General features: G+C 39.7%; 1 protein-coding gene across 5 annotated transcripts in view; it reads right to left on the bottom strand.

The window, feature by feature from the left end:
* The window catches only part of EPC1 (enhancer of polycomb homolog 1), a 112,646-nt gene that overhangs the window by 67,887 nt on the left and 17,027 nt on the right, over positions 1-27,732 (bottom strand). For 2 of the 5 annotated variants that reach the window (XM_054020905.1, XM_054020906.1), the window contains exon 1: positions 18,064-18,511. The exons of 2 other annotated variants lie outside the window; for them this stretch is intronic. In XM_054020905.1, the coding sequence (XP_053876880.1) occupies positions 18,064-18,216 (153 nt within the window). In that variant the 5' untranslated portion in view covers positions 18,217-18,511. Of the gene's footprint in view, positions 1-18,063; positions 18,513-27,732 lie in introns of those variants that run through there. One more of the 5 variants, XM_054020909.1, reaches the window with a different exon arrangement.

Genomic DNA, 27,732 nt, shown 5'->3' on the forward strand with positions numbered 1-27,732 from the left:
GTTTTCCCATAATCAAAATCAGTAGATCAAGTTTCTTTTGCAGTGCTCAGATGCTATGAGATGATACAGAGCTATGATACAAATCAGTGTACTAAGACTTTGAAGAAACTCTTTATATATTTGAGAGGGTGAAGGAAGAATGTTAGAGGCCAGCATTTTGCCCTGAGCTGAACCCTCTTTAGAGAACTGCTTGCTATCCCTAAAACCAGGCTTTCTATTAGTAGTCTAGAAGTTATTTGAACAATCCTAACTTCGTTCAAGATCAGTATCTTAAATAATATCCTACACAGATTAGTAGCAACAGGAAGATTGAAGCATATAGCAATCTTCCAAACAGATACAAGTTACAGTTGAAATGCTTAGTGTATTCTGCACATGGTCACAGAAGTAGCACCAGAACCTGTCAGGTAGCAGAGAAAATGGTTATATAGATAAAGGTGAGGTTTTATTAGGATTCAGTAATTTATATGCCATCTTCTCACAAGGAATTTTACAGAGACCCTCTGCCTCCAAACTAAGCAAGAGAGTTTTAACACTGACATGCATTTTCCACTTCCCCAGTAATCTGAAAAATGCTTAAAGATATTTTCCAAGCGTTTCCCGCTTTTTGGAGATATGAAGGGTAAAGTGGAGAGGAGGATCCCAGGAGAAGAGGTGCATAGGAAGATAGTCACATTTGCGGCAAGAAAAAAAAAAATAAATAACCCCACACACACCACCACCACCTTTTCATACTCAAAAGATAACTTTATGAGCATGTCCTAAGCAAGGAATTACAATGCAAGTTTAAAAATAAAGGTCCTCCAGCCCCTCCAAGATCATTTATTTCCATAATTTTTAAAAATATAAATATAAATATATATATATATACAAAAAAAATCAAGCGATAGGAACACAGGGATACAAAGTATATGCTTTGGGGGCAGGGACAATCTTTTTGCTTAGCACACTAGGATCCTGGGCCATGACTAGCGATCCTACTCGCTACAGGAATATAAATAATTTAAAAGCAATCCAAGTCCTAATCATGCTAGCAGACACCCCTCTTCCCCCCAGTTGTGAGGCTCCAATGAGCATGTCAATGGAACTCCACTCATGCACAATAGCTTGCAGAATTGAGATACAAGTCTCTAGGTTTGTTGCAACAACTAATTTTAAAAACCATGACAGTTATACCAGGTCAGACCATGGCCCATCTATAATAATAGATAATGGAGATATCCCATCTCCTAGAACTGGAAGGGACCTTGAAAGGTCATCAAGTCCAGCCCAATGCTTTCATTAGCAGGACCAAGTACTGATTTTGCCCCAGATCCTCAAGTGGCCCCCTCAAGGATTGAACTCACAACCCTGGGTTTAGCAGGCCAATGCTCAAACCACTTAGCTATCCCTCCCCATCTCTAATTGTGGTCAGTACCAGATACTTCAGGGGAAAGGAACAGAACACGGCAATTTGAAAGATCCACCCCCTGCAGTCATCTAATCTCAGCTTCTGGAAGTTGAAGGTTTAGGGACCCCAGAGCATAGGATTACAACCCTGACTATTTTGGCTAATAGCCTTTGTCCTCCATTAACTTACATAATTTTTTGAATTCTCATACTTTTGCCCTTCACAACCTCCCATGGCAACAAGTCCACAGGCTGACTGTGCATTGCATAGAGAAATACTTCATTGTGTTTTAAACCTACTGTTAATTTCATTGTGTGTTATGTGAAGAAGTAAATAACACTTTCCTATTCACTTTCTCCAGACCAGTCATGATTTTATAGATCTACATTATACCCCCACCCCAGAACACACCTCTTAGTCATTTCTTTTCTAAGCTGAACAGTCCCAGTCAATTTACTCTCCCCTCATATGGAAGCTGTTTAATACCCCCTCATTTTTTTTGCCCTTCTCTGCACCTTTTCTAATTCAAATACACCTCTATAATGCTGTCCTTGGGAGCCAAAAAAAATATCTTACCGTGTTATAGGTGAAACCGCGTTATATTGAACTTGCTTTGATCCACCGAAGTGTGCAGCCCCGCCCCCCCCGGAGCACTGCTTTACCGTGTTATATCTAAATTAGTGTTATATCAGGTCGCGTTATATCAAGGTAGCGGTGTGCATATTTTTTTAGATATGGGGCAACCAGAACTGCACACGGTATTTGAGGTGTGGGCATACTAGAGTGACATGATGATGTTTTCTGTTTTATTATCTATCCACCTCCTAATGGTTCCTAACATTGTTAAGCTTTTTTTGGACTACCTCCGCATGTTGAACAAGGACTCCTAGATCTCCTCCTTGAGGGCAACAGCTAATTTAGACGCCATCATTTTGTACTCTGATTTTTTTCTAATCTGCATTACTTTACATTTATCAACACTGAATTTCATCTGGCATTTTGTCATCCAATCACCCAGTTTTGTGAGATCTCTTCGCAGTCAGCTTTGGACTCAACTATCTTGAGTAGTTTTGTATAGTCTGCAAAATTTGCCACCTGACTTTTCTTCCTTTTCCAGATTATGTATAAATATATTGAACAGCACAGCACAGGACCCAGATAGATTCTTGGAGGACCTGGCTATTGGCCCCTCTCCATTCTGAAAACTGACCATTTATTCCTACCTTTTGCTTCCCATCTTTTAACTGGTTACTGATCCATGAGAAGGCCTTCCTTCTTATCCCATAATTGCTTAGTTTGCTTCAGACCCTTTGGTGAAGGACCTTGTCGAATGCTTTCTGAAAGCCATGTACACTATTATAATGTCCTGTCCCTTTAATGTTTGAGCCCTCTTTCTTCAACCCATGTAACGCCTCATTTCTGTTTTGCAACAAGAATAAAGCAAGCACAGCAAACAGCTGTGTTTCTGTCAGTTCTCTCTGTCTCTCTCTCTGCTGGGTTCAGGAATATAACTACACCCAATATAACACGAATTCGGATATATTGCGGTAAAGCAGTGCTCTGGGGGGGGCAGGGCTGCGCACTCTGGTGGATCAAAGCAAGTTCAATATAATGCAGTGTCACTATAACGCGGTAAGATTTTTTGGCTCCCGAGGACAGCATTATATAGAGGTAGAAGTGTATATCAAGAGGATCATCCTCGTCCACATGCTTTTTGACTCATTCAAAAAATTCTAGTAGATTAATGAGGCATGATTTTCCTTTACAAAACCTGGGTTGACTCTTCCCCAACATATCTTGTTCATCTGTGTGTCTGATAATTATGTTCTTTATAGCTTCAACCAGTCTGCCTAGCATTGAAGTTAGGCTGTAACTGCCAGGATTGCTTCTGAAGCCTTTTATTTTTTAAATAAAATCAGCCTTACATTAGGTACTTTCCAGTCATCTGGTAGAGGTGGATTTAAGCAGTAGGTTATATACCAGAGTTAGTAGTTCTCTAATTTCATATTTGAGTGCCTTCACAACTCTTGGGTATATTCCATCTGATCTAGTAACTTTTAAATTTAATTTAACAATTTGTTCCAAAACCTGCTCTACAGACCTTAATCTGGTACAAGGCCTCAGATTTGTCACCTTAAAAGAATTGCTCGGGTGTGAGAATCTCCCCCACATCATCCACAATGAAGATCGATTAAAAGAATGTATTTAGCTTTTCTGCAACAACCTTGTCTTCCTTGAATGCTTCTTTAGCACCACAATTGTCCAGTGGGTTCACTGATTGTTTATGAGGATGCCTGCTTCTGATATACTTAAAAAAAAAATTGTTAGTTTGTATATCTTCAGCTAGCTGCTCTTCACATTTTTTCTTGGCCTGTCTTGTACTTTTACACTTGACTTGCTGGAGTTTATGCTCTTTTCTATTTTCCTCACTAGGATCCAACTTCCACTTTTCAAATGGTTGCCTTTTTACCCTTCATTCTGCTGCTTAGCCATGGTGGCTTTTTTTTTTTTTTTTGGGGGGGGGGGGAGAAAGGAGGGAGAGAAGAGAAATATACATTTAGTTTGAGCCTCTAGTGTGGTGTTTTTACATAGTCTCCATTCAGTTTGCAGTACTGCAACTTTGTGACTGTTCTTAAGTGTCCATTTAATGAGTTTCCTTGTTTTTGTATAGTTCTCCTTTTTGAAGTTAAGTGTTTTGTGATGGGATTCTCTGGCATTCTTCCCCCTACAAGGATGTTAAATTTAGTTACATGATGGTCATTATTACCAAGTGGTTCAATTATATTCACCTCTTGGGCCAGATCCTGTGGTCCATTTAGGACTAAATCAAGAGTTGCCTCTCCCCTTGAGGGCTGCATGACAAGCTACTCCAAGAAGTCAATTATGGGGGGGTCTAGAAATTTTCCCTCTGCATCCCTCCCAAAGAGGACATATACTCAGTCAATATGAGGACAGTTGAAATAAGTTTATTATTATTAGTGTCTTCTGCCTTTGCAGCCTAAGCTGAGCATTGTGCAATCACTATCACCATATTAATCAGGTGGTTGATAAGTATAGCAGTAGGAATATACTATTATTCAAGCATGAAATTTCTATCCACAGAGATAGATGTTTACTATATTTTACTCTATGCTTTTCCCCCTCCCACATATAGTGCCACTCCCCCACCAGTGTGACCTACTCATTTCTATATCCTGATAATACCATGTCCCATTGTAGTTTCTAGAAAGGATATCTAGGTAACCAGAGATTAACTTTACCTATAATTTTGTGACAGAAAAAACTACAATAGCCAAGAATAATTTTATTAGCCAAAGATATGCCTGTTTAAACAAAATCTGGAAGTAAAAATGTTTGTGAAGAGCATGAAAGTGTGGCCCCTGCATAGTAAGATTGTGTATGTGTGAAATAAAGACAATTTAAACTCTGCATAGTACTATTACTAGAAGGTACAAGTTTTCTAATAAGATGGTTATAATTCTGGTGCAATTTTAGAGCAGCTGATAACATTTTGTAAGTGATAAGTCAGAAAATTGAGATAATTTGAAAAGCCGGGCCCTTAAACAATACTTTTACTATAGAGCCAAATAACTGACTTTAGCCAGTTAGAGTGTCTAGGGTTTGTACATCAAACCCTTACGTCAGAGTGTTGTACAAAATTAAAAGCTATCAAAACCAAAAAGCTTTCAGCAGTTTTGTTCTCTTCCCCCTACCCACAAACCATTTAAAACAACAACAAAAAAACCTTAATTTATTGCAGGAAGGTTATAATGAAGACTTTGATCTTTCTACCATCCTGACCTTTCACTAGATTATATCTGCAACAAATACACTGCAATACACACAAAATGAGTTGTGTATATTAAGATAGATTTACTTCTAGTATAAATAGCCAGAGTATTTTGTTAGTGAGAAAGGCTAATGTAACCTGTCAAGCATAACGCACAAAGGAATAGTCCTCCCAAACATGCTGACTCCATTAGCCTCTACCAAAAACTGAGTTCAACTAAAGGCGGCTTTTCTATAACATGAAAGAATCCGGGGGGGGGGGGGGAGGGAAGAGATAGGATCTCATTTTTGAAGTCAAGCTTTATAAATATGGCATAATTGTAATAAACAAATATCAAATAGTTATAGTATACACTCACGAGTTGCAAAAAGATGTACCAAATCTAGTGCAAAGGCTCTATTTAGCTGTAAATCAATGTGTTTTAATAGTTATATCAACCAATGAGAATGCACCTTTCTTTAGAAAATAACTGAAATACAAATAGAAAAGTTGATTAAAATAGAGGATTGAAATCAAGGCTTTCCACTTAGTCACTGATTCAAATCAAGGCAATTTAAATCAATCCATCCTGGTCAGAAAGCTATTGATAAAGCATTTTAACAATCCCAGAATATACCAATACAGCCACAGCTGAGGGACATACAGATAAGAAAAACAACAAAACAAAACAAAAACAGGTTTGTCAAACAAGGTGATGGTATTTGGACATCCTGAATTATTACAGAGACAATAGAAGCAGCCAACTGTTTCACGGGAGGGATGCTCATGCAATGGTTTGAATTATCAGTAACAGCTTCACCTCTGTACTATATTCTGACCCAAAAATTTATCACAGCTATTTAACCTTTAATGATTCATAAATTTACTTAACTCCCACATACTGCTTGCAGTGCAGTTAACAGTGGATAAAGTCTATGCATGCCTGTGCAGTCTCTCTTAACATAAAAACCTTATCACTTGCATAGAAATTTAATTTGGGAGGACTAGTCCTTTGTATGTAATGCTTGCCGGCTTACATGAGCCTTTCCCTTAGAATTTTAAGGGAGAGACAAAGGGGAATGAGATGGGGGGAGCGGGAGGGGAAAAGAAGGAGTAGTAATTCATATGCAGGGATTGACATTTTACACTGATTAGAGGCCAGAGGACTTTCAGCATTGAATTCAGGATATACACAGAAACAAAAAACCCACATGTCTCTAGTGCAAGAGACTTGAGGTTTAAGAATCTGATAAATTATCATCAGGCCTAGAAACAAATACCAATTACCAATTGCATATAGCATTTGTTTCATTGTCACCAGATATCACATCTTCAGAATCAAATAATTTACTGTTTTGCCTCCTCCCTTCCTCCAAACTTAAATTTCAATAGATTATAGCAGTCACGATCTTGTACTTCATTACAATTTGAAAGCCTGGAATCCTACATTTTGAGTACTGTGAAGCACTAAACTAACTAGCTCATGCGGTATCAGCTGCTAAAAATCAGGCTGTGTTTAAAGGTTAAAGACAAGATTGAAATCGGGTCATTCTGATCCTCAAACAAGGGTTCCTTTAATAAAGTCATTTTTAGTATGTTTTGCTGATTAACTTTTTCCTAGAGAGTTAATATTTGTTCCTCTGTTTTACTCCCTCCACAAACTTTCAGACAGTCAATTATTACAGCCAAACAGGGACTATTATGGTGATCATTTAGTCCAGGGTAATCAATAAGCATACTGCTGGCCAAATATGGACCGCCAAATGATTTGGAATGGACCCTGAAATCTTATTTACTTCTCCTTATGTTTTTTTTTTTTTTTTTTTTTTATTAAAGATTTCTCTGGAATTTGGACCTTGATCGAGAAATTTGGACCTTGACAAAAAATAATTGACTACTCCCAATTTAGTCTGACCGTCTATGTAATGCAGGCCATTGATTTCACCCAGTGAGTTCTGTATCAAGTCCATAGCTTCTGGTTGAGCTGAATCATATTTTAGAAAGATATCCAGTCTCTATTTAAACTTTAAATGATAGAAAATACGCTACATGCTTAGGTAAGTTGTTCCAATGGTTAATTACTCTGTCGAAGCTAGAAAAAGATTCAGGCTAGAAATAAGGCTCAAATCTTTATCTTCCAATCATTAGTTCTCGTTATGCCTTTTTCTCCTAGATTAAAGAGCAGTCTACAGCCAGAAATCTCTTCCACGTGTAAGTACTTGTAGACCACAAAAGGCTAAGAAATGACTTGATCATGGATAAACTAAGTAGACTATGCTTCTTTAGGGCTTGTTTACACATGGTATTATTCCAGAATAGCTGTTTTGCTTTAAATTCACACCTAATCTTTTCCAGAAGGCCTTCCATGAATAGACAAGCCCGTAGTCTCTCACTATAAGGCATATTTTCTAGACATCAAATAATTCTCGTGGCTCTTTTCCGAACTGCTTCCGATTTTTCTAGATTCTTTTTGAAGTGTCACCATCAGACCTGGATACAGTATACCAGCAAACAGTCACACTAAAGTGATTTGATATTCCTACTTCTACTTAATATTCCCCACTTATAGGTTACAGCATCACACTGGTAGCTCATATTCAACTGGTTATCTACCATGACCTGCAAGTCTTTCCACCATGACTGTTTTCCAGGCTATAGGCCCCCCCGCCATATCAAATGTGATCTATTTTCTTTTCTTCCTAGACATATGATCTGACATTTAGCTGTATTAAAACTTTAAGTACCAGTATCACACAGTTTCTAACACATTTCTTGAAGATGCTCCTGGTGATCTGAGGATACGACTCCCATTACTCCTCAGACTTTGCTGGGAAGAGGAATCTGAGAAAGTTAAAAAGATAATATAGAGTATTTGTTTTAATTAATTTAAAAGCATTGGTGCAAGGTCCAATATCTTGTGATCTGCCAGAGCTAGAAACACCAAACAGATTCAAATTATTTCACCACCATAATCTTCCATCAGCCAAAGCACCAACAGAGACTGGACCTTTCTTAAACATTTAAATACATCTGTGCTAGTGCTCAACTTTTCATTTATGAAATTCATGCAAAAGGAAAGCTGATGACTAACAAAAGATTCTAGTTTGTTATGACTGATCCTATGTACGTAGCATGATTCTACTCTACCGTATTTGTTTATTTTGGGAGAAGCAAGAGCAACATCTGTTTAATTTATCAAGACAATTAAGAGGTGAGTTGATTATGGTGCATAAGTACCTTCACAGAAAAAAAATACCTGGTAATAAAGTGGAAAAAGCCTAGTGGAAAACAGCATAACAAAAATGATTAGCTGTCAGTTGAAACCAGACACATTCAAATTAGAATGAAGGCACAGAATTTAAGTCACCCTCACTGTTAGCTTGTTCCAATAGTTATCAAGAGATATGGTGGATTCTCCATCTGTAGAGGTCTTCAAACAGAGACTTAATGGAAGATACCCCTTTATTGAGCCCACTAATAAAGTAACTGGGGAAAATTTGATAGCCCATGATATATAGGTCTGACTAGCTGGGCTAATGGTCTCTTCTGGCCTTTAAAATTTTATTCACATACCCCTGAGTTTAGCAATGACAGACAAAACTGGAGGGTTTATACACTTCTTCCAAATCTTTTTTTGGGGGGTGGGGGCGCATGATGATATAGCAACTTATGAATATACTTCATGTGTCTGTTAGCAAACAGCAAAGCATAGGTTAAAAGACTATTTTAAATGGTATACAGGAAAGAAAGTTTGAAAATAAAATAAAAAGCCATTTGTATTATAAACAAAAAAGAACCTCTTTAGAGGAGGCACTTGCAGAATGAGAAAGCAATTACTATTGAATTTGCTGCACCCCACACAGAGTGAAATAATGTGCAAGAGATAATTAATCTCCACCATCCCGATTTTCCCCTCAGGCAATTTTAGACTAGGGAGCTTGAACCTATTTAAAAAGCTTAATGAGGGAAAGATTTGCTTGTTTCACTTACCTTTTAAAAGTTGTCCCTAGCATCTATCAGCTCAAGATTTTTTTGTTAAGTAAAGCTTGATCCTTGTGGAGGTGTCCTGACTCCACATGAAAGACAACTGGAATTCCAAAACTGGAGACTTGGCTGCTGTACTTGTAGAATAATCTCACATTTATGTACTCACAGTTGCCTCAATTGGATCCTAAGGCACTTATGAATAAACTACACTTAGGATCATACACCACTGAAGGCAGCTATTTTATAGTATTAAAACTATATCTATAGACATTGAGTGCCTTTTTCAATTGTAATGGAAGTTTAGATAGAAAGCAGTTTCCTGAATTAATATGGGTGCCTTGGCCAAATTCCCTTACAAGTGCAACGGGACCTTTAATAAACCACAAGTATTTGTGGACACTGATTTGACTTTCATCTAAAGCAGGGGTCTGCAACCTCTGGCACGCGGCTTGCCAGGGTAAGGACCGGGCTGGTTTGTTTACCTGCCACATCCGCAGGTTCGGCCGATCGTGGCTCCCACTGGCAGCGGTTCGCTGCTCGGGGGCTAACGGGGTGGCAGGAAGCGGCGTGGGCCGAGGGATGTGCTGGCCGCAGCTTCCCGCCACCCCCATTGGCATAAAGCGGCGAACTGCAGTCAGTGGGAGCCGTGATTGGCCGAACCTGTGGACGCGGCAGGTAAACAAACTGGCCCGGTCCTTACCCTGGCGAGCCACGTGCCAGAGGTTGCCGACCCCTGATCTAAAGTCTTGTCTACACCAACCTACACGGATTTAAACAAGCTTGTTTACACATGGGTTTGCACCAGTTTAAACAAGTCTACTGGTTGTAGCCTAGTGGACAGTGCTGGAATGGCACTAAAGAGACTTCGTTTTTTTATTCCTGTCTCTGCCACTGGTTTGATAGATAAGCTTGGGCAAATCACTTCACCTCTACACCTCAGTTTCCCATCTGTAAAATAGGAATAATGGTACTGACCTTTGTAAAGCATTGGGGATCTGATTATTATAAAACTGGTTGTATCAGTTTAAATTGATAAGCCAAGTCTTAAATCAAATTTCTCTCTCTTTTTTTTTTTTTAAGCACACACACACACACAGCACTTTAACTCCATCTGTTTAACTAAAGGTGTGTTTGGTGCTTTTTTTTTTTTTAAATATATATAATCTGGTTCAGCTTTGTGGGTAGACCAGGCTTCATCTACATCAGGGGGCACTGAGTTGTGTTAGAAAACATGTTAAACACGTTTTCTATTAAAATTTTTTGTACATGGTCCTTGTCTACATTAGGTGTTAGTGGTGTCTAACATGTGATGGCTGGTCATGATGAACTTAAAAACTGTTTAAGAGTGGCTAATATTAGTTTAGCTTAATTCAGTTTATCCAATTAAAATCAGCTGATCTTGGATGTCTCCACAAACTTGAGGGATAAGGACAGATTTAACTCAAAACTAATTAGAAACCAATTTCAATAACCTGGTGCAGTTTCTCTGTGTAGTCCACCCTTTAGTTCTTTACAGATCTCCTAGACAGTTACTTTTCACTCTGAGGTCTTACATGTGAAAAGCACAAGGTAATATAACTGCAGGCACATGCAGAAAATATTTACGCATGTGTATTTATACATACACAGTATTACATAAAAACCATGCAATTTAAAAACGACTTGTGTACAAAGTTAAGCACTCAAATGTTAAGGAAATGCCAGATTTAAAGATGACTGCACAATATTAATTCTGCCTCATATTCATCAAATGAGGCGGGGATCCTGTGAAAAAAGTAACGCAGCTATAATGAAGGGGACAGAATTAAAGTTGCATAGAATACTATAGATCTTTCACTGCCTAACTTTTGGGTGGTTTCATTTTGCAAACTAATTAACAGATTAAAGAGAGCAAGAACTGTTATATACAATTCTAACAAATCCTCCATCACACATCATCAGGGTTTGAACACTGCAATATGAACTTCTGCCACTTGAGCTATAGAACCAGTTACGTTAGCTGGCACAAGGAAAAGGCTTTATCTCAGAGCTGGGGGCGGGGGCAAAGAAAGATGGACTATTACAGCCATGCATTGGGTCCAGGTAGTGTTTGAGGAAGGAGTCCAGCCCAGCTCTGTCTCTAACCAAGGTGGTACCTCCAGTAGTGGAGTGGATGCTGGATTCCAGTGGGTTTATTTGGGGGAGTCTGGCCCAGCTGGATTGGGAAGGTTCTGCCCCATGTAGCATTCCAGGGTAGGGAAGAAAAGAAGAGAAGGGAAAACTGGGATGATGGGGCCATGTGCTGGGTTGCAGGGAATGTAATGTGTGCACAGGTGAAGCGAGATGCCCAGCCCACCTTTCTCCTCCCTCCCATTGCTCTGGCAGCTCCTGGTATAGTGTGTGGTGGTGCTACGTTGGGTCTGGCTCTTTAGAAAGAGCTTGTTCAAAGTTCTCCTGAGGCATACACTGGAATTTCCTAGGATAAGAGAAAAGGCACATTGCTAACCTGACGGCTTTCTACATGCTGAATTTCCTGCTGCAAGCACAACAATATTGGAGCATCTCAAAAGAAAAGTTACAAGAATCTCTTATAGATGTAAAGTATTAGGTAATTTAAATAAAGGGTCACTAACAGCTTCCCAAATTACAGAGACACCTACATATTCGTTAAGGAAAACTATACGAAATAAAATGTTCAGTACTTTTTTTTCCCCGTCTTCCTAGAGCTGATGAGACAGTGGCCTGAGATCATGAATCTGTAAGGATTACTGAACCCTGAAGAAAAACAGCAAATGGTAGATTGTGATGGTATCTCAGCACTAAATTCATACATTTAAAAGGGAAAAATATAGTGCAAATAGATTAACAGACTGACAAAGCCCATCTTTTCTTTGTTCTAGAATGTTTTAAAACATTTAAGGTTAGAGAATATAAATTGTTACATGTAACTAATTCCCCGCAGTTAATATGAAGGCTCTAGATATGCCCATAAACTTAAATGTGTGTTAACAGGGAACCTGACAGTATTCTGGGGTTTAATACAATTACGACAACTTAATTACAGTTACTGAGACAAGCCAGATATTCTGTGACAACTAAATGGCAGCTCCAGTGAACAAAGTAGTAATTCCATTACAACTTGTGTTGATTTCTCCATAATGCTTCATAACAATATAGTTTACGTCAACATAAATAAGAGATCAGAGAGGATAAAAATGGAAAAGACCTATTAGATCTTTTCCTGCAAATAAAGAACATTTACCAGATGAAGGATTCCAATAAGAGGCCCAGAGGCTATACGTTTCTCTTAGCGAAGTAACTTTAGAAACATCCCAATAAGCCTTCCTACAGTTCTCTGTAAAATTTAATAAAAGTTTTAGAATTTATTCTACAGTTCTCAGATTCAAAACCATTAGCAAACCAACATTCCACTAAATATCTGACTGAAAAGAAGAGGGAGAAACTCAGGCCTGGTCTATGCTTGCAAATTAAATCAAAATCTAACTGAAGGTCTAGTGAAGATTCACTAAAATCGACCGCAGATCACCTTCCCATTGACTCCAGTACTCCTTTGGAACGAGAAGCGTAAGGTAAGTCAACGGGAGAGTGTCTCCCGTCGACCCAGCGTGGTGTAGACACTGCAGTAAGTCAACCGAAGCTACATTGACTCCAGCTATGTGAATAACATAGCTGGAGTAGTGTAACTTAGGTCGATTTACCCCCATAGTGTAGACAAAGGCTTATGGACTGAAAAATTTCAAACTCCAAGCGTCCTAGTTAAATCAACTTAAACCCTGGTCTGGATGCAAGGTAGGTTGACAGAATTCCGCTGTTGACCTAGTTACTGACTTTTGGAGGGGCTGGATCAATTACATCAATGGAAAAACAACTGTCAATTTAGGAAATGTCTACGCTATGATGCTACAGCGGCAGCACCGTAACTATGCTGCTGTAGTGAAACATACCTTTAGACCTGGTCTACACTAGAAATTACACAAGTATAACGGGTAAAAACTGCACCCGTGACAAGGTTATATAGGTATAAGCCATAGCATGGATTGCTATTATATTGGTATAGCTTATTTTGCTTCCCAATAGCGAATAAACTATACCAGTGTAACTGCAGAGGAATGGCTGCTTAACTATACTTGTACATGTAATCACTAAAACATTCTAGTTTAGACAAGACTAATGTTTCACTTTAATACACAATATAGGTAGCATAAGAACAAAAATACTTCAAGCACACAGCTTTGATTTTTCTTCATACATGTTTGTGGTACATATGGCCCTGCCTCCTAGGCAAGCTAGTTTTGTGGTCAGATCTTAAAAAATTTCTGTTGTGTATGGGGTTGTTGGGTTTTTTGTTTGTTTGTTTCTTGAACAAGATACATTAACAGTGTTTACACAGAGTCTCACATCACTAGATACATTTAAACCCTGAACCTCTTTTGGGGAATTGTCCTGAATATGGTTACTTTTGGCGAGGGAGAAAACACATTTTTTACATCTCAGCAGCTGTGTATGTATTTAAAGCTCACCTGCAAAACATTTAAGAAGTTCTAATGCCACTTTATGGCATAAGAAAATGATCTGAAAGTTTGTTGTGATAAAGATATTTTTCTTGTTTAGACAGGCTAAGAAAGTCAAATCCAACCTTCCCTATTTTGACTGGTTGACCTTTAAGTCCAGGATGTTTGAGGGTTTTGAATCTTAAAAGGCTCTCTTTTCCGAAGTGTTAGTGAAGTTACACAGGTGCTAAAAATGTTTGGTAGTCCAAAAATCCATTCAATAGCATAACTTCTCTCAGCTCATAGTGTTACTATTGCACTAGTTCTAAGCTAGAACACAAGTTGAGTCAGGATCTGAATTTCTAATTTTAAAACCAGCATTCTTATTATTATTAAAAAAAAAAACCCACACACACACACCACACCCATCTTCCCCGCTTTCTGTAGGCAACTTAAATAATGTTTGCTGTAACAACTTAGACAGTACTTTGATGTTACTGCTTTTTGTATTATTCTTGCAATATTAGCTACACTATATATCCACTTAGGTCAGTTCTCTGTTTCCAATCACTAATGCAATAAAATTGTGTTTTATTTGAGAACAGGATGTTTTCTAGGTTTTTTGGCTGTATGATAATTTAGTGTGGTATGGGTGAACATAACTGGTAGTTTTTAGAAGTCCAAAGTTTGAACTTTTAAAAACCAGCAATTTATTTATCTTAATGAAGATTTGCACTCCCCTTCCTGGGAATTTCCTTAGGTTAAGGCACTTGATAATTTGCTTAGCAATGAGATTCCAATTTCTGAGTAGCATGGGAAATTGGGGCCTAAACTAAGCCAACCATGAGGACTACTTCAAATGTTATTTATCTGCTGGTATTATGTAACACAAAGAGCTTTCTACTGTAAGACCTTTACCTCTCAACAGAACCAACATCTCATCTGAAGTCTTGTCTTAGTAGACAGAAGAAATGTAATACTAGGTAACTGGATTAACATCTTCTTAAAGACCTTTGGCTGCCAATTTTTGTTTCAAATGATAGCTAAAACATCTGGGAAAAGGGGTGTTTTAGACTCAGATACAAGAAGTTCAGTAAGGTCTGGCCTCATGCTTTTAGTATTTTTACTCATCTGAAGATTCTATTTCTACTACTAAAGCTATGTTATTTTCTGTATTGGTTCTTCTTTTTGGGAAGGGTGGTAGAAAGATGCGATGAAGTGGAAGCAAAATATGCATCCTTTTATACACAATGCTAAAGTAGTAGTTTAATCTCATGGCAAGATACTTAGTCCAAGGATAGCTCTTTTAAATCTAACTTTAAATGAATACATACTTGATGTTATGTAAAACTTGAAGTTGTATTTAAACAACTCTTTATGTGTATATATAGCTCCTCGATATATGTTCCATTCTATGCATCCGAAGAAGTGGGCTGTAGCCCACGAAAGCTAATGTTCAAATAAATGTGTTAGTCTCTAAGGTGCCACAAGTACTCCTGTTCTTTTGGGGGATACAGACTAACATGGCTGCTACTCTGAAACCTATTTAAACACTATTAGCAGGCTGCTATAGGTGCCTGATCACAGTAGTTTATTGTAAAGAAAGTTCAATAGTGACTTTTTTTTTTAAGAAACTATGTCCTCTTTTGTAATCTAAAGAAGTAGACATTTGAACCATTAATTGCATTCACACAGCATCACAGAATATACACTAAGTTAGCTGACCTATTACTACATAGGTTAACTCCTACTCCCGTCCCCACAAAAAAAAGTATTACAGGACATTTGGAGAACTAATGGAGCAGTCCATTAATCTGATTTAATTGCCATCGCCCACGTTTCCTTATATTGAACACCAAACACATTCTGGAAGGGAGAAAAATGGCTACAGAAAAAAAACTGAGTAGCAAATCCAAGCATAATAATTTAAGAAGAAAGTGTTTGACACTAACTAGGATGTTATACAATTCCTGAAGTAATTTTAGATGGGTTCAACAAGATACAAGAGTTTTCCATTGGCAAGTGAATATTCTTTGATTTGTTACTTTATCAGAGAAAAAAGATAAGCAAATTTAACTTGAGTTACAGTTGTCTGGCTAGCTATTTATTTTGTTAGTCACATTTGTTTTTAAAGCTTTATTTGCAAAAAATCTGATTAAGTGATTATGCTTAGATTTTTCATATTAGTAAACCCTCTTCTTTGCCCAAAACCTGTGACAGTGACTATCAACCTCGCCTTAACTAGAAAGAAAGGGCTACTCATGCTGGTATAGTTTTCACCCCAAAAAGACTCACCTCTACAAAGCCTATAGCAGAAATAAAACAAAGACAAAAGTTATCTGGTAATATATAACTTTTAATTAAAATACAGATGTTAGGCATAACAAAACTGTTTCAAAAAATGAAAAGTTTTTATTCAAACAGGTCTCTCTGTACTGTACCAACCTACAGTACCTGAACATTCTTATTGGACAAAAGTTAATCTCATTCAACTCAATTTTGAGTCATCTAGTCTCAAAAAAAAGTCACTTTTATTACAGTTCAGCAAAACATGTTTGTTGAATAAAATAATTACAGTAGTTAATGTTTGTACAAGTTCTCGATAGGATACATAAGTATAGTATAAATCCTCAAACTCCAAAATACAACTTAAAAGAAGATTTACAACACAAACAATACAGGACACAGATTGATATTTCCTAATCCATCCAGAAATTATCTAAAACAAAATTGTTGCATGAAATTCCACATGGTTTTTAAAATTGTCTGTATACTGTACCATGTTTAGAAGGCTGTACCTGAAAACCAAGGAATGCATTCCTTAGGTTTAGAGAAATGTAACAAACTTCACTTTTAGTATCTACAGGAATGCAGAAAGGAGCTTAACTGTCTTAACCCAACCACTTACAGTACTATCAACTTGAAATCTAGTAAATTTTTTTAAAAAAGTTAGCGTAAGGTAAGTGCCAGACTGCTCCCTAACTTTCCTCCCTTTACCAATATTTGTGGTTTTAAAGGTCACATTTTTAAACATGTTATCTTTTCTACTGCTGTACAAAACCCCTATAGAAACAGGGAAGAACACACTATGCTAGGAAAACAATGAGTGACAAGAGCTGTCATGTGCCCAAACTAAAACTGAAAAAAGAGATTACCATCCCACAGTCTCTTCAGGTATAGCATTGCTACATTGTAACAATGTCAGATAAAAGTTGTTTGAAAACAGTTTAAGCTGACAACCCTTTAAGCAAAGGGGCTTGAAGTGACTGTCTTCCACTGAAAATGTAAATCTTCAATAAAACAGTAGAAAGAAGCAGAAAGTGGGAGATTTAAACTTCCAAACTCAGATTTTTATATTATCTTTAACAATTTTGTAAAAAAAAAAAAAAAAAATAGCAGCCTGTGTGTCTGAATTGTAACAACCACTATTCCTTTTATCTGATTCGTGTATGAACTATTCCTGTTCACCATGTGCTTGAAGGCATTTCTGTGATTACACATCATGTGCCAGTATTGACATAAACCTGACAAAAAAAAATTCTTATTTTTATGTAACTTGTTAAAGGGAAGTTGTCATTAGACTGAAAACCCTTCTTACAACAAAGATCCGAGTAGCAAGGAGCAGATTTGTAACCCCAAAACCTCACTACCTAGCAGTCTTATGCTTGTGTCCCCCCTGCCCTTCAATGAGATCACAGCGTATTCACGAATGAAAGTTACATGGAAGTCAGTAGTTTATATTAAAAGCGGGCGTCTGTAATAGCACGTGCCGTCTCCCCCAGTGACTCACTATAGCCCATAGACAGAGGTATAAGCCTGGCTGCAACCTTCACTGAGGGTACACGGCGCTGATCACGCTCCTGAGACCATAGGTACAATCAAGCCGCACAGAAGTCCTAGGTGGGCTGCTCTGCCATTATGTCAGCCGTGTCCTGGCACTTGCAGGAGAACAGACCCACCACGTGCACAGCCACAGCTTCCTCACAACACCCATAGCTTATGCCGCGCTCCCACTACCGGAGCATATAACTCGACAACGCCACCCGGTGGCAGCGGGAGAGCACTGCAGCCTCCCCAGGCACCAGCTCGCGCTGCCGCACAAGGCCCAGCCCAAGAACCAGAGACAACAAAATGGCGGCCGCCCGCTGCGTCACGTGACCCCTTTGTGCCTTCCGAGGGCTGGGAATGGCCCTGCCAGCCGCCGCGGCGGGCGGGTTCGGGGTGGCAGGGTCCACGGGGAAGACTTGGTATGGGACGAGGGGGATCATTTGGGCTCGGCACCCTCCCTCTCCGGTCCCCCCTCCCCGCGGGCGGGGAGAGCGGGGAGAAGATGGCGGCCATTTTGTGCTTGCGCAGAGGCGAAGGTGGGGGCCCCGGGTCGGGTGCGGGGGGATGGAGGGACCCGGCCGGGGGGGGGTCTCACGTACCGACTCCTCTTCCTTCTCCATGCCCGTGGGCATCTGCGGCACGGCCCGGTTGATGGAGGCATATTCGGCCAGGTCGGGCAGGTCCTCGCAGCGGAAGACGGGCAGCGGCTTGGACGCGTCCAGCGCCCGGGCCCGGAACGACAGTTTGCTCATGTTAGGCAGCGATGGCGGCTCCGACTGGGGAGGGGGGGGCGGCAGTGAGAGCGCTCCGAGCTGAGAGCCGGACCCCGCCGAGCGCTCTCATGGAGGGACCGGGGCTCCCCCAGCGGGGCGGGGCGCTCTCCGATGCGGGGCCCGGCGGCGCCCGCTGGCGCGGCTGGGCTAGGCGCTGGCTTCTCTTCTCTGCCGCTCCGGCTCCGCTCAATACGCCACGGCCAACATGGCGGACATTAAACCTCGACTGGCCGCCTCTTTCAGCCAACCCCAGCGCCACAGCCATTCCCACACTGCATCGCGCAGGGGCGCGGGCACAGCGCCGCCCGGGGCAGGGGGCGCGCGGCGCGGGCCCTGGGAGCGCGGGCACGAGAGAGCGGGAGAGCTCAAACGGGCAGAGAGATGCTCAGAGTGAGGTCTCCTAGAGAGTCCCGCTTCAGAGCGGGACGGGCTCTATCCGCATCTCAGCGGGAGGCGGGGGACATTCACTCTCGGTCGCTGGGACAGAGGCCCCCGTGGTGTGGGGTAGGGGGCTAGCCCCAGGCCTTCTCACTCACTGCGGGGTAGGCAGGGGGACAGACCCCATTAATGAGGGGGAAAGGGTACGCAAGACCCTTCACTCCCTGCAGGGCAGGGGGAGATTACCTGGGAGTCCGTTGTAAAGACAAGCAGCACAGGCGACCGACCTGCCTAGGCCGATGCATGAAACTGCCTGGGCAGGGAGGTTGTTTCTTCTAAGGGTAGGTTCCCTCCCTGAGCGCCCTGGCAGCCCGTCTCAAGGGGTTTGTGACATCAGAGTCCATAGAACTGAAACCTCAGCCGTAGAGAAAGGAAGAGATTGACACGGGGCTGTTTAAAGCTTTGTTTTCTGTTTGTTCCTATGACTCCAACTCTGGAAACCTGGTTTTGTTAAGATTTTAACACTTCATGATTAGTAGTATGAGGGTAGTATCCCAGTTGGCACTATAAACCAAATACCAAGCAGATGATCCTTGGCCCAAACAGTTTACAACCTAATGAAAGGCTGAGCTGCTAAACCACATTTGAGTCATACGAGATGTCCCCAAGAAGATCAGGGAAGACAAAAGTTAACATTCCTTATATTTCTAGGTTAAAAAACAATTTTTTTTTTCTGGAAAAAGAAAAACATCAAAGAACTAAAATGTACAGCAGTTTAAGTGTTAAATAGAATGAAGTCCACAATAGTGTCATATACCTGATGCTTTGGAAGGACTAATTTCACAATGTTGAAAACAATTATGAGCCAGATTAGCTAGGAGGAAGAATTTAATCAGAAAAAAGTGAGTGATTGGTTAAGAATACTTTACTAGTTACAATTGAGGAAGAAGGCCATATTGGTTAAAAAACCCAATCTGGTGTAGCAGAGGAGTGAAGGCTGCTATAAAAAAAATGTTATTTTATACATAAGAATAAACAAATGGAAGAAAGGGGAGGTTGATAGTAATCAATCTAAATCAGAAACTAGGAACTAGAAAAATTGATAAGGAAAGCAAAGGGACTTAAAGGGAAATCTATGGCCAGCAGAGTTAAGGACAATAAGGAGTTTTTAAAGTATATTAGGAACAAAGATTCCCAACAACAGTATTAGTCCATTACTAGATAGAAATGGTAAAATTATCAATAATTGTGTTCCATAATATTTCTGTTCTATAGCTGGGAAAAAACATATGTAGTCATATCATAAGATAGCATGTTCCGTTCCATTAATACAGTGGTTCTCAACCCACGGCCCAGTTAGCACACAGCTGAGCTGTGCCACAGCTGTGTCCCAAAGGCCAGCCCACCCAGGTGGTGGGGGTCCGAGGCAGGCAGCTGGCCAGCCCTGTGAGTGGCCAGGGTCCGGGCTGCCACTGATACATAGCAATCTGGATCACCTGGTAAGCTGGGCACAAGCAAACAATATGCATTTGAATATGGACACACACACACACACACACACACACACAGCAGGCCATACTTATAGGATGGGGGAGCTTATCCTGGGAAACAGTGACTCTGAAAAAGATTTGGGGGAGTGGTGGATACTCAGCTGAACATGAACTCTAATGTGATGCCATAGCCAAAAGGCTTACTGCAATCCTTGGATGCAAAAAGGGGAATCCCGAGTAGGAGTAGAGAGATTATAACTCCTGGGGGGAATTCTGCACCAAAAAATGTAAAATTCTGCACACAATATTTTAAAATTCTGCATATTTTGTCAAAATAACACAATATAATCACACCAGTTTCAATTATTTTGGTAATTTATTTCAAAATAACTGTCAGCTAATATGTCTAACAATACATCTAACAAAAAAGTTGCAGGAAAAGTTTTTTGACAAATAGATTCCTTACTAGGCATATTAATACAGAACTCTGTGTAATAATTAATTTAAACTACAGTACAGAACTGTATTTCCCACATCCCTCAGAGTGTAAAGGCTTGGGGGATTCAGGGGTACTGGAGAAGCTGAGGGAGAGGGAAGTAATTCCTGGAAAGGAGCCTGGGTATGAACTTGAAGGGTTATTGGGTATGCGTGGGAAAAGTATGGAACAGGTATTTTGGGGGTGGCAGGGAGGGATTGTTAGGGAGCATCCCCATGCAGACCCTGGCTGACCCCTAGCCTCTCTCATTCAGTCAGGCACATCTGCCCCTGTCCCCAGGTGTCTCTGTGCCCCTACTCAGCCATCATCCTTCCCCCCCGTTGCCCTGCACCCCCCGTTAATGTCTCCCTGCATCCCCTCCGCCAGCCCCTCCCCTCATCTCCATGTGTCAATGCACCCCCTGTCCCATTTGTCTCTGTGCCGCCACTCAGCTGTCCCCTTCTCCCTTATAGCTCTGCCCCCTCTCCTGCTCTGCCCATGCGGCCTTGTGCTTCCACTCCCACTCAGCCCCTGCCCCAGTCTGTCCTCCCCCATTAGCATTTATGAGCCCCTTTCTGACCCCCCACGCTGTCTGTGTCCCCTTATCCCCTGTCTCCTGACCAGCTCTGTGAAGAAGGCAGGCTCTTTCTCTTACCTATCCTGGCTGGGGCTTACCAGGAGTGGCTGCAGTGTTCTAGTACCAATGTGCCCACTAATAGGCAAAAGGCAGAACTGCAGCAACTTTTCAGCAGTAGCTATTTTCTGTGTGTGGGGGGTGGTGGGGGGGAATTAAAAATATGCACAGCACATGAAATATGCATGTGTGCAGTGGTGCAGAATCCCCCCAGGAGGAAGATTTTACCTCTGTATTTAGCACCGGTGTGACCGCTGCTGGAATACAGTGCCCACTTCTGGTGTCCACAATTCAAGAAGGATAGTGAAAAATTGGTGAAGGTTCAGAGAATAGCCACAAGAATGATTAAAGAATTAGAAAACATACCTTTTAGTGAGTGAGCTCCTTGAGTCTATCTGTTTAGCTTAACAAAGAGAAGATTAAGATATAAAATGTATCATTTAAATCTAGTGTTTTGGAAAATTACACCTTTCCGTCACAATATAGTGTATTTCAAAAAGTATTGTAAACATATAATGCAGCAATCATTGTTTCTAAACAAAATATATATTTGTATTATCACTACTTTAAGGAAATTGGACTATGGGGATTGTAGTATTGTGCGCGCAGCTTAATGTCTTGAGACGAAAAAGGTGGGACTGAGATAACATTAGAGGGCTTGATTGTTCAGCGCTGAAGAGCTGCATTAAACCACAGACCACTCAGAACACTGAGACTGACCAATAAAAAGTAATTTATAATTGAACAGTCAGACACACAGGCAGAGGTGGAGCTAGGGGGACTTGCGGGGGCTAAACTCATCACAATTTTCCTTAGCCCTGCCCCTGCCCCCCCAAGCCATCCCTCGCAGCGAAAAAGTCAAATGTAATGCAGAAGTAAGGGTGGCATGATATGGCATTGCCACCTTCAGTTCTGTGTTGCTGCCGTCAGAGCTAGGCACCCAGCCAGCAGCCGCTGCTGCTGCTCTCCAGCCACCTAACTTTGAAGGCAGCGCGCTACTGCTGGACGTGGTGTTGCCTTCAGGGCTGGAAAGCTGTGAAAAGTGATTAACAAACATACAAATATCACTTTTCACAGCAGACATAGTGCCCCGTTGCCACCCTTCTGCTCTGCTGCTGGCAGCGGTGCTGCTTTCAGAGCTGCCCCGCCGCCAGCAGCACAGAAGTAAGGGTGGCAATGAGGCATTAAATCTGCTGTGAAAAATGATATTGACAAAGTTTCCTTCATGCCCTCCCCAGTATTAAACAAGTTATTTTTTTAAAAAATATTTACTATGCTTATAATAATAATTCACTAAAAAGCAACAAAGAGTCCTGTGGCACCTTAAAGACTAACAGATGTATTGGAGCATAAGCTTTCGTGGGTGAATGCCTACTTTGTCAGACGCATGTCATGGAAATTTCCAGAGGCAAGTATAAATATGCAGGCAAGAATCAGTCTGGAGATAACGAGGTTAGTTCAATCAGGGAGGGTGAAACCCTCTTCTAGCAGTTGAGGTGTGAACACCAAGGAAGGAGAAACTGCTTCTGTAGTTGGATAGCCATTCACAGTCTTTGTTTACTCCTGATCTGATGGTGTCAAATTTGCAAATGAACTGAAGCTCAGCAATTTCTCTTTGAAGTTTGGCCCTGAAGTTTTTTTGCTGTAAGATGGCTACCTTTACATCTGCTATTGTGTGGCCAGGGAGGTTGAAGTGTTCTCCTACAGGTTTTTGTATATTACTATTCCTAATATCTGACTTGTGTCCATTTATCCTTTTACGTAGGGACTGTCCAGTTTGGCCGATGTACATAGCAGAGGGGCATTGCTGGCACATGATGGCATATATAACATTGGTGGACATGCAAGTGAATGAACCGGTGATTTTGTAGCAGATCTGGTTAGGTCCTGTGATGGTGTCACTGGTGTAGATATGTGGGCAGAGTTGGTATCGAGGTTTGTTGCATGGATCATCAGTGATCTACAGCCCATCCTGGACAATGATCCCTCGCTTTCACAGACCTTGGGAGGCAGGCCAGTCCTCGCCCACAGACAACCCGCCAACCTTAAGCATATTCTCACCAGCAACCACACACCACACCATAACAACTCTTACTCAGGAACCAATCCATGCAACAAACCTCGCGTCTCATTGACAATTCAGTTCTCAGTACAGGATTGAGGTCTGTAAGTTGTGTGTGTTTATAATATTAATTAAAATATTTTCATGATTATATTTATGCCAGTTAATGTTTTGTTTGAATTTAAACAGTCCTCTCCAGTGTTTTAAAGGCAAATATTGGGGCACTGTGCTATTGCATGAGAACCAGAAGATAAAATTAACCTGTTTATTTTCTTGGAGTGACAAGATAGGTAAGCAGCTTCTTTTTATGTACAATACATCAATAGTGGAAATCAAATTACATTTTTAAAATTCTTTCAGTTTTAATAATTGGAGGTGCTGTTTTTGACACAGGTAAAGAAATTGTTTTTTACCTGATCATCATAATAATGGGTTAGATTTAAGAATTCCTCTATGTTGGTTGAAACCTTGCTAAATTTAGTTGTTGCTAGCAAAGTTTCCGTCCTGTGATTGGGCACTGGGCTACCTTCCAGCCCAGGCCCTCAAAGTGCTTTACACACAGCAATTAATCTTCACAACATCCCTGGGAGAGGTAATTATGTTACATGTGTTACTGAAAGGTAAAAGAATATTTGTGGAAATACCAAGAAAGGGACAGTTATTAATGATTGAGATATGGTCTCTTTTTATATGAGATATTCAAATGTTAGAGTGAAATGGAAAACATGATATTAATTTGTACTTTCACTAGATGTTTCAGTGCAGTGTTAAAAATGTAAATAGCTTTTTACCCTAACTTTTATAAATTAAGCATTAATATTCATTCAGTAAATAGAAATGCTTTCTTAATTATATAAAAATCTAAGATATTCCAGAAATATTAAGTAATTTAATTTACCTAGGTGTTAAATGGCAAGGAGTCTTTCAGTGCATTTTTTTGCTAGGGTTTTAACTTACTGTTAAATTTGTTTCTGAGTTAAAACTCAGTTGTACTGGTTTTAAGAGCAAATATTCTAAACTTAAGTTTTAGTTCAAGCAGTTCAGATGTCTGTGCTGCTGTTAGATGTAGTAGGCTTATTTATTGTTATGTTTTAGACAACATTACTGACAGAAAAAGGAAATCTTAGTTTGTTTTTTTGGTGTGAAAATACGTAAGTTCACAAACCTGCAAGCTACTCTCCAGAGGCAGATCCCTGTGCCAATGCACAGCAGTTTATAAATTTGCAGTATAAATTATAAGTACACAAGTCTCAGCTATCGTGCATACAAAGTTTGTCTTCCAAATTTTACTGTTAACTGTGAATTGGGTATTATGTACTGCAATACTGCTATTGGTACTATGTACCTTCAGAATACTTTGGCATTTGTCAGTACTAGAACATGTACTGAAACAGATATCAGGCAGTAAACCAGAAGTAATACATTTCACCAATAAAATGTAACCTTTTTCTGTCATCAGTGTCAGGAGAGGAAATTTAAATAATAAAAAACAAAATATAAAGGCTATTCCATTCTTTAAAAAGGAAGGATATTCAGAGTTAAACACTAATAGTTCTTATTTAACCCTTGTGCATAAACCTTTCAGTTTACACAAGCGTACGCAATATAGGATATACTGCTTGAGCACAAACAGGGTACTTGGTTGGTGAAAAGCTTTTTGCCTGAAATTCTTAGGACTAGTAGTTCATTTTCCCAGCAATGGATATATCCCAGGAAAATTATTTTCTGCTGCAAACAGATGAAAACTGTATTAATCCTCAAGTTACTGGAAACCAGTTGATGAATGTCAATCTTTTAAACTATAACTTACATAATAATTCTGATATTGGAAAAACAAAGATCACAAAATTATGCAACATATGTACTGAAATTCAGGATTTCTGCTCTGAGCAGTTTACAGCACAGAAATGTACGAAAAGCCATTCAGAGGCAGCACTTGCAGTAGAGGTTGTTTGAGGTTCAGTGATAATATATAGCAACATTTAAAATGTTGCCATTTCTGGAGTCTTCAATGTAGGTAAAATAGGAATTGCCATACTGATACAGATATTTGACCCATCTATCCTTTTATCCTGTCTTTAATTGTAGCAGAAAACAGACCCTCCCTGCTCCCCATCATTCGTTCAGGTGTACTTTGAAAAGTGTGAACATCTGCAGCTGTTTCACTTAGAAATTCAAGAGGTCTAATTAAATTATCATACAAAAGGGGATAAAAGTTTATCCTTATTTTTTGTCTACTTGTTTATTGATGAGCTAAAGTAAAAACAGCAGCAAGGAAAAGGAAATGGACATGTCTGATCCCATTACACTGTGTAGCTTGTTTTGTTCTGCAAAGGAATAACAGAAGTGAATAGTAACGTGATATTTAAAGTATAAGTGCTTGGTTTTCATTTGTCTTTGAAGTAGGGACTATTCTATACATAACTATTTATGTATTATATTCAAGGGCTTTCATTGTCTTTGTATGGTATTTTAAGATGGTCCAAAAATCACTGTTGCACTTTTAAAAAGAGCTAATCATCATGGTATAGCATTCTCTCTGTTTGGAAAATTAAGTTACTGGCATATTTTTCAAGAAGCAAAGCTCTTTGGTGTTCGTGGTGGTATCTTTTAGCACTACACTTTCTCATCTCACCTTTTCAATTAAAAATGAGAGATGATATTTGTTGCCCATGCCATATCCATCTGAAATTGAAAGTCTCCACCACCTCTATGTCTTTGTGTTGCAGTAATAGAGGACAAAGATTTGAACTGTGAAATATGGGTCACTTGGTAAATAAATAATAATTACTGAGACACTGACAGCATACGTATACTTCAGAGGCATGATGGACAGCAAGTTTTCCTGATTTGCTCTGATAAAATGTCAAGGGTGCAACTGATTACTACAGTTTTAAAACTGTAGTAAACAGCGTGTACATCATATCAGTTGAGGTAAAAAAGCCTGAGACATTAAGGATAGAATAACAGAAAGGTTGCTTTTATTCATTCTTTAATTAATTCTTTAAAATGCAAGAAAAAAAATGAAACCTCGTTCTCTAGTATTGGCTTTTGAACTGGACAGAATGACAGTAGTAGAGAGCTGATAGAAGTTTCTTGATGAACACTAATGTAAGTTTTCACTGTCCATTGGAGGAACAGCTTCCAGTAGCTGGTCTGAAAATGTGCATTAAATTTATACACAGTACTTCAGGACCTAGACTCTCTCTACTATCTAAGTGTAAAGAAAGCAAGTACAGTAGAACCTCAGGGTTGCAAACGCCAGAGTTACAAACTGACTGGTCAATCACACACTTCATTTGGAACCGGAAGTACACAATCATGAGCAGCAGAGACAAAATTTTTTTTTTAAAAGCAAATACAGTGCAGTACTGTGTTAAACAAACTACTAAAAAATAAAGGGAAAGTTTAAAAAAAAAAGTTTTGACAAGGTAAGGAAACTGTTTCTGTGCTTATTTCATTTAAATTAAAATGGTTAAAGGCATAGTAAAGTTTCAAAGCTGTATTAAGTCAATGTTCAGGTGCAAACTTTCGAAAGAACAACCATAACATTTTGTTCAGAGTTACGAACATTTTAGCGTTACAAACAACCTCCATTCTTGAGGTGTTCATAACTCTGAGTTTCTACTGTACTCTGATTATAATCATCTCACTAACTCAATTGTGGAGCAGTTTCTTCAATCTTTGCCTCTTTCTACCATTGAAATCAGTTTAACAAGAGATAGTGGCTAGTGGCATTTTGGAGGCCAAAATGAAGGAAGAAAGAATATGGAGGTAATTTAATTTTTTTAGAAAAATATGCAGATTGCTTTAAAATGGCAAAGGGGTGCATATGTGCTATGCAAAGGTGGGGAAAGGCATGATTTAAAAAATGTAGGTTGATAAATATGGTATATTCTCTGTATAGTCTATATTACTGTAAAATAACCTGTGGAGTTATACTCTTCTTTCCTGTTTGTCTACAACAATGACTTATTCTTGGCATTTGAAATTGCTCAGTAACTGATCTGACTCCTGACTGAACCATGTGCATGTATCTTCCTTCTTTATTTGCCGGTAAGAATCCTCTTTCAGTTTTGCTTGTACTTTATCATCAACACAATGAAAGCAGCAGTTTGAAATGTTGCCCTTTTCTAAACAAATTTCAACAGCTGAAAAACAACAACAATATGCTCTATGTACTATTCAGACTGAGAACAGACAATTTTCTAGTAATGCAGGCACAATTTGAGGCTTCTGTCTTCCTCTGTGGTCTGGTGTCCAAATATTTAAGTCATTTAATTAAGAATCTTTCAAAAGTAATCTTTATGAAAATTAAAATAATTTGTACAGTGCTTTGAAGATGTCAAGGATAGAAATGTTAAGTATATCTAATCGTATATTGAAAAGAACAGGGTTCATGTTGAGCTGTTAAGGGAGCACATCCTGCAGTTAGGTCTGTGCAAACGGGTCCACC

This window comes from Malaclemys terrapin, chromosome 2, assembly GCF_027887155.1.
Source record: "Malaclemys terrapin pileata isolate rMalTer1 chromosome 2, rMalTer1.hap1, whole genome shotgun sequence".
Classification (NCBI taxonomy): domain Eukaryota; kingdom Metazoa; phylum Chordata; order Testudines; family Emydidae; genus Malaclemys; species Malaclemys terrapin.